The 8,858-nt window shown below is 45.2% G+C and overlaps 1 protein-coding gene across 1 annotated transcript in view; it reads left to right on the forward strand.

The window, feature by feature from the left end:
- The window catches only part of Endod1 (endonuclease domain containing 1), a 38,200-nt gene extending 29,582 nt beyond the window's left edge, over positions 1 to 8,618 (forward strand). Inside the window, exon 2 of the mRNA XM_008823131.3 lies at positions 4,696 to 8,618. Within this exon, the coding sequence (XP_008821353.1) occupies positions 4,696 to 5,892 (1,197 nt within the window). The 3' untranslated portion in view covers positions 5,893 to 8,618. The remainder of the gene's footprint in view (positions 1 to 4,695) is intronic.
- Positions 8,619 to 8,858: the final 240 nt, after the last annotated feature.

The raw sequence follows: 8,858 nt of genomic DNA on the forward strand, positions 1-8,858 counted from the left end.
ACACACATACATACATACATACATACACACAGACACACATATACACAGACACACACGTACATACACACACACGTACATACACACATATACAGATACACAGACACACATGTACATACACACAGACACACATACACACAGACACACATATATACAGACACACACGTACATACACACAAACACACATATACACACACAGACACACATATACACAGACACACACATACATACAGACACACATACACAGACACACAGACACACATATACACAGACACACACATACATACACACAGACACACATACATACATACATACATACATACATACACACAGACACACATACGCACAGACACACATACACACAGACACACATATACACAGACACACGCGTACATACACACAGACACACACGTACATACACACATACACAGATACACAGACACACATGTACATACACACAGACACACATACACACAGACACACATATATACAGACACACACGTACATACACACAAACACACATATACACAGACACACACATACATACAGACACACATACACACACAGACACACATATACACAGACACAGAGACACACATATACACAGACACACACATACATACACACAGACACACATATACACAGACACATATACAGACACACACATACATACAGACACATATACACAGACACAGAGACACACATATACACAGACACACACACACAGACACACAGTAAAAACACACACATATACACACACAGATACACACACATAGACACACATACACACACATATACACAGACACACATAGACACAGACACACACGTACATACACACAGACACATATATAAACAGACACATATACAGACACACACATACATACACACAGACACACATATACACAGACACATATACATACACACACATATACACAGACACACATAGACACATACACACAGACACACACGTACACACACACAGACACACACATACATACAGACACACAGACACACACATACATACACACAGACACACATATACACAGACACATATACAGACACACACATACACACAGACACACATACACACACATATACACAGACACACATAGACACACACACACGTACATACACACAGACACACACATACATACAGACACACAGACACACACATACATACAGACACATATACAGACACACACATACATACAGACACATATACAGACACACACATACATACAGACACATATACAGACACACACATACATACAGACACATATACAGACACACACATACATACAGACACATATACAGACACACACATACATACAGACACATATACAGACACACACATACATACAGACACATATACAGACACACACATACATACAGACACATATACAGACACACACATACACACACACACACAGACTGACAGGGAAAATGCTCAGTCAGACTTCCCTAGACAGGACTACGACACCAAAGCCCCACAGCCTTGGCTGTGTTGGGGTTCGAATGGTGGTTTCGAGTTACTCCAGTATCAGTTAGGGATTCAGTTTACAAGGCCCATGTTAACTAGTGGGTTGGGGAGGGACAGGGAGAGAAACAGGAACTCAGAGGAAATGGTCACGTTTTTAGGGACGAAGCAGCACCGTTGACTTTGTGTGCTGCTTTCCAAAGAATTTTATGGAGGGGGAGGGGATAGTTTTAGGCTTTTAAGCAAAATTATCATTTAATTTAAAAATTTATTGAATTTTTGTGTATTTTATACAGTACATCTTAATCAACTTTTTACCTCCTTCCCCATTGGCCCCTCTTGTAGCTGCCCCCCCCCCCCAGTTAATAAATTCTGTCATTTATGTTAAGGCCTATCATGTAAAGTTAGTGTCCCCAGATGTCTCCTAGTGCAAGTTCCTCCACTGAGGTCTGGTCAGCCTATCTCGAGTCCCTCCCTTTAAGATCAGCTCTTCCTCACCCTGCAGTGATCAGCTGCCAATGATTCTTGGACGAAGATTGGGGCCTGCTGTCCGTTTCCCCAGTTCTCTGCTGGGTTTTTGTCTGCTTGGTCTGCCCGGGTCTCGTGCCTGCTGACACCTTTGCTATAGGCTCGTATGAGAAGAGTCCCAGGAGCCTGTAGGACTATTTCCATATGGTCATGTACCTCCTCCCTGGCTCTTACAATCTTTCCGCCCCTCTTCTGCAGTGGTCCCGGAGCCCTGGGTGGGTGGACCTCAGTATAGGAGCCCTGTCAGGGCCCCACACTCTGCCAACTCTTGTTCTCTGTGTTCCCGGCCCTCTGTTGCATGAGGAGCTTCACTGATGAGAACTGAAAGATGCCTTAGAGTTCTCTTCATCCCTTGTTCTATGTTCCTTGAGTCTTGAGTGCAGAGGTTGCATCCTAGATGTGCCACTTAGGCTTGGGAAATTCACAGGCAATGTCTGTGTGTGACCAGTTGTGGAACTCTGTAATAATCTCTGTCTGTTGAAAAAGAAACTTCTTCGATGGGTGGTGACCTGGATACTTGTCTTACATAGTAAGAAATCACGTTTGTTTAGGGATGTGACAGCCTTAGGGTTTTCTCTAAGATCTATGACCGCTCCAGCTATAAGTATTGACTAGGTTTACAGTACCACACTCGAGTTTCCTCTCATTCAGTAGACTTTAAGTCCAATTAAGTAGCTGTTGATTACCCCCAAGATAAAGTGCCACTACTGCACCAATGTCACTTGTTGTGATGGTCACTGATGTGGCTTTTAGGCCTTGAAGCTGGGGTTGGGCCATCAGTTGATGTTCTCCCTTACCAGCTTGCACAGGGCTCTCCAAAACTAGGAGAGGTAGCCTTCAGGGGAGGTGACTTCCAGGTCAGTTCCAGCTCCATTGCTCCAAATCCTGTGTCCAAAGTATGTCCTGTCTTTAGCAACAGGGTCTTACCTTCAAGTTCTGAGAGGCATCAAGGGCTGTGGCAATAACCTGTGTAAATTTGGGAGTCTCCTGGACCACCCTGGCCGACAAAGGAAGGTTTCTCCTGCCTGGCACTGTTTCCTGTTATGTAGCCTTCAGCTGTACACACGCACTCATGTAGGGATATTGTATGTGTAATTTTTCAGTGGGTTTTGGACTAATAATATGATTCCCTCTGATTTTTTTTATACTAGTGAGGCATTATTTATCTCTCCCCTCTCTCTTTCCCTGTCTAACCTGCCCTCTACGCCCTCCCCATTTAAAGTATCCCCATCTTCCCCATTTCTCCCTTGATAATTCCTATCTACTATGGTCCACCTCTCTTGAATGCCTTCTTCCCCTTTATCCCCACATCGTTTCTTGTATAGCCTTCCCTCCCCTATTTACCCCCATTTTACCTATTTCCCCTTAGTGGCACCTGCCTCCTACTGTTCTTCTCTCCCAGGTTCTTTCTTCCCCTTTGCCTCCCTGGTTACTTTCCGTTTTCCTGGTTCCTACCTTACATCAGGATATATATGCACAGATAAGGATTTGGTGCTCGGATCCACATATGAGGGAGAACATATATCGTTTGTTTTTCTAAGTCTGTGTTACTTCACTTAGTATACCAGTTTCTAGTTCCATCCATTTACCTGCAGATTTCATGATTTTGTCCTTCTTTACTGCTGAGTAGTTTTTGTATCTCACCTGCTTTCAGTATCACAGCACGTAGTTTTACATCATAAATTTTTTGTAATTACAAGGGCTTTCTAATGGTTTTGAGGCTTAATCAGACGTAGACCTCTCTGGCTTCTTCCTTGCTGAACAGGGACACAGGGTGAGGCAATTGGAGTACCCCTTCAGTGGGTCTATGGAAAAGACTCCCAAATTGCATAACTCTTATCTCTAAGGGAATGAGCACAACCATCAAGAAGCCCAATTGTAATGATGTTTAGCAATCAGGCTCAGTTGGTAGATATTTCATGCAGAAGAGACGGCTGTATAGCATCATCTTAGTAAAAGGACCTAGAATTTAAAAGGATTTGGTGTAGGATCCACATATGAGGGAGAACATATATCGTTTGTTTTTCTAAGTCTGTGTTACTTCACTTAGTATACCAGTTTCTAGTTCCATCCATTTACCTGCAGATTTCATGATTTTGTCCTTCTTTACTGCTGAGTAGTTTTTGTATCTCACCTGCTTTCTACGTCACAGCACGTAGTTTTACATCATAAATTTTTTGTAATTACAAGGGCTTTCTAATGGTTTTGAGGCTTTAAGGATATATTATTATTTAACATTATTTTTGAAAATATGGATGTGTTGACGCCCCTGTTCTTATAAACACTGTTATCATAACCTTCTTGAGGCCTTAAAGGGGAACAAAAGTACCTTAGGCATTGAGCTGGATCCTCTAGGAAAGAATGCTGTCACTGGCCTGAAGGAATTTACAGTCCAGCAACAGTCCTAGGTTAGTTCCAAATTCTTTTGTCCTTTTAGATTAGGATATAGACACAGATGTAGATGTCTGTCTTTATACATATATGTATATATGCTGTTACCCTCAAGAGTCTTATAAAAGGCAGGTAGATACATATATTATAACTGATACACAATACATACGTAGATTGACCGAGGCAGAAAATGAATTATTAATCATAGTGTGAGGCATGGTGCAGGGCGAGCTCCCTGGTGCTCCCGGTGTCCGTCCCACTGCTGTAAGCAGGGATGACTCAACACTGTCTTCCTCTTCCAGATCGATGACCCGGACAGCAGTCTGGAGGAGATGATTGAAGAGGCTGATGCCGTCGCCTCCATAAGCAGTTTGGGAAGCAAGCAAGCCCTGAACGCGGATTACCTTGACTCTGACTATGAAAGCGGACAGCTGTTCCCGTTCTCCCTTAGCAGTGACCTCCAGACAACCATATTCCCACTGACAAATTCAGTCCCGATGACCCAGTCCTTCCGCAAACGGTGGCACATGAATCTCAACAGCCTCATGGACCGAGCCTTGATCCCACACTGTGGCAATGGGGAAGACCTGTTTATCATCACGGGGGCTGTCCCCTCAGACAGCAGGATAAAGGACAGAGTGACTGTCCCTGAGTTTGTCTGGCTGGCAGCCTGTTGTGCTGTCCCTGGAGGAGGCTGGGCCATGGGCTTTGTTAAGCACACCCAGGGCAATGACATCATAGAAGACGTGATGGTAAGAGACCTGGAGAAACTGCTTCCGTCAAAACCTCAGCTGTTCCGGGACAACTGCGGTGAGGCTGAGCAAGACACGGAGAAGATGAAAAAGATCCTGGAAGTGGTCAACCAGGTCCAGGATGAGGAGAGATCGGTGCAGTCTCAAAAGAGTCCCCTCGCCAGCACCCGCAGCCAGAGGTCTGCCCTACTGCCCCCAGAGGCACCTGAGGGAGGGCGCAGTCTTCTGGCAAAAGTCCTGGGTTTCATCGCCACCCCCTTCATCAAGCTCTTCCAGTTAATTTATTACCTTGTGATTGAAGTCCTGAAGAACATCCTCTATCTCCTGTGGTTTGTGGCCAAGCAGGTGATAAGTGGCATCGAGAACTGCCTTTACCGCATGGGCACCGCAGCCTTCTCATATCTCATGGCCATTGGGGAAGAGCTGGTGGGCATACCCTGGAAGGTGCTCAAGGTGGTGGCCAAAATCATCAGGGCCGTTCTCCGGATCCTCTGTTGTCTGCTGAAGGCTGTCTGCCGGGTTCTGAGCATCCCTCTCCGAGTCCTTGTGGATGTAGCCATGTTCCCTGTGCACACAGTGGGCACGGTCCCCTTTGTGTGCAGGGACATTGCCCTGGGCCTGGGTGGCACGCTCTCTCTCCTTTTTGACACAGCTTTTGGCACTGTGGGTAGCCTGTTTCAGATTTTTTTTAGTGTCCTCAAGAGGATTGGCTACAAGGTTACTTTTGACAATTCTGGGGAGGTATAGAATTTAAAAACCTCATAGTATCCAGCCATAGTGAATTTGGTTGTTTATTTAATATGAGAAAGATGGACTATTCGGTCTTAAACATGGGTTCCTATTCACTGTCAGTGGCCATGCTATGCTGGTCTTTGGTGGAAGTGTATGCCTGTTCCTGCAAAGGATGATGGCACAATTTAGACTTGACCCAAGAGAAATACTCAGGGTAGGCTTGGGCACCGTGAGCCACAGTGCACCTGCAGTAATGTGTGCAGGCTTCCATGCCTCTGGTAACTTTAGAAATTCACCTGGACTCACTATGAAACACCTGGAGCGTCCTGTGTATCGTGAAAATTAGAAATCATAAGGCAGAGAGTCGGGGGAAAAGGAGTCAAGGCCTCAGCAAACCAGACCTGAATATCGCTGCTCAATTTCTTAGCATTTGTTTCTCTATTTCCCCAGCCCAGCTGATCTAGTCTGACCTATTCTGTTGAACCAGCTCTCTTGATACAGAATCTGCTACAGTTCTGAGCTTTCTGTGGGTCTCAAGGACATGTTTGGTTGTCATTCTTCCAAAATTGAATTTTGCTGCATTTTTCTTTTGGGTCACAGCAAGTATTTTATGCTGGACATGGCATAACAAAGTATGAATGGAACCCCGATTGGACCCTGAATCCAGTTCTCCCAGGTGTAAAGAAGATCACATAAAAGCAACAGCATTAAGTAGGTGCCGTGTGTCCAAGGGCATCGGTAGGGAGGCGTTGATTGACATTAAATCACTGGTTGACAACACTGAATGCAAAGATCTGCATGTTAAGCTGATATGAAACCTCATATTCTCTAACACTAGATCTTTCTAATGTACCATGTGAATACTCAATTCAGTAAAGCTGTCTGACTTCTCTCCTTAAATGATTATTTTGACATAACTATCTAGATAACAGACGAAATTTAAAAAAATCTTTGGCTGTCTTGGGAAGAAATGTATGTATATAAATATTTAAGAATCATTATCTCTTAGGAAATATTTTTATAGTGTACTTGAGGCTAGAAAATATAACTTCTCCATTAATGCAGGTTAAAATTTAAGAGCTTATTCCCAATTTCGATCAGGTACTTGTAATTTTAAATCTTGCACTAAGAATTATAACAAGAGGAACCCAGCTCACTTCACTGTGAGAATGCAATTGTCTGGGTCTTGTCTGGGTTTTCTGAAGAGTTGCTTCAAGTACAAAAGGGGAAGTGCGAACTTATCTTGCAGATGTAGCCCAGAATTCACTGGAAAGTTAGCTGTAAAAAATAAGAGTCTAAAAAAATAAATAAGAGTCTAGAAAGACAACAAAGAGGACAGCGCATAAGTAGATGAGAAAGTCTGTTACGTTTTGCAGAAAGAGTTGAATTGCACCAGAGTCGACCTGTAGCCCCCAAGCTGCCGTTCCAGCCACTTTGCAATGCGAGGCATGGCGTGGCAATGCCAGACTGGCCCATGCTCAGGGAAATGTGCAAGGCTCATTGAGAATCCTAAGCAGTATCTACCACGGCCTTAACTTGGGAAGTATGAGGGCCTGCCTGCCTTGCACCCATGGGCCAAGAATCCTTCTGCTTGAGGCAACGAGAGATGGTCTGGTCAAACCCTCACTTGATCAGGAACTGGAGGTACAATGGGCAGAAGCTTGTCCTCTGTTACAGGGCTAGCTGGAAGCAGGTCAGGAGTCAAGGCCACCCCATCACACTCCCAGCGCTAGGTGTGCAAGTGTGTACAGCTGCTCAACTGCCTCGCTGGTGTAAGCAGGATCTTCTCCTCTACCAAACATTTTAGGCGTTGGATCAGCAGCTGATGAAATGATAAACATCCACAAAACACTGTGCTTACTGCATTCATGTGACCCGTTTTCCCTCACAGAACATAAATGCATTCTGAGAGGGCATAGGAGGGTGTCCATGGAGACCCAGCCTCAGGAGGGACGGGGCATCTGAACCTTCTCCTGAGAATCTTGAAAACGTATTCTTTCTCAAAGTCATTGGTTTAGTGTCTGTTTATTCTTGGGTGGCCTTTTTCCAAATATGGGAAGGGATAAGCCAGAAAAGGCTTCCTTCAGGTCAGGGGGCTGAGGCTCTTCACTCCGGAGTCTCGTGTTGGCTGAGGTTCACGGGAGCCAGCTGCACTGGCTTTCAAGTCCCACCAGGTCCCTGGGCTGCTGCCCTATTCCTAACAGGCTCCAAGGTGGGAGTTTGGGTTGCCGAACCCCACTGTCGGCTTGGAGATTTTGCTGTGGCTCTGTTGTGTTCTCAGCCCCTTGGGGAAGCCAGCCAGTGCTTTGTCAGATACAAAGATGGCATTCTAGCCTGAGTGGGCCACGCCTTTAGATGCCCTCTTCCCCTGTGCTGTTTCATCTACACACAAACTGGGAGCAGGAGAAGGAGCCAAAACGAAGCATTCCTCATTCTCAGTCATTCATCTATCTCAAAAACATGTAACTGGCCATCGAGGTTGCAGAGTTGGGTGCTGTCTTTAAGGAGTTCCCAGTGTGATGGGATGAACACAAAGTGTGACAAGTGTGACCCATGCTGTAACATGTCATAGCAAGCACCACTGAAGGTACTTGCGGCCTGCTTCCTGCAGCCCTGGAGGAAAACCCACAGGATCAGGGAAATGAAGGAAGCCTTTAGAGGCTGAGACACAACTACTTTCACCTTGTCAAGCCATGTACAATGCTGTGCACCATGCTCAATAAAGTCACTATCGACAATGCATAGTTCTGCAAGATGTCTAAGAGGGGCTGGGATGGTTGGGATGAGGTTTGGGGTTATCTGTGGCTATTTCCCCTTCATTTTCCTCCCTGGAGACAAAGTCCAGGGCCTTGTTAATGCCAGGAAAGTACTCCACTGCTATGTTACAGCCCCAGGCCGTCACTTTCTTTCTCTCTCTCCTCTCTCTCTCTCTCTCTCTCTCTCTCTCTCTCTCTCTCTCTCTCTCTCTGGTATGCATGTAT

This window comes from Nannospalax galili, unplaced genomic scaffold (assembly GCF_000622305.1).
Source record: "Nannospalax galili isolate Female #2095 unplaced genomic scaffold, S.galili_v1.0 scaffold469, whole genome shotgun sequence".
In the NCBI taxonomy this organism is placed as follows: domain Eukaryota; kingdom Metazoa; phylum Chordata; class Mammalia; order Rodentia; family Spalacidae; genus Nannospalax; species Nannospalax galili.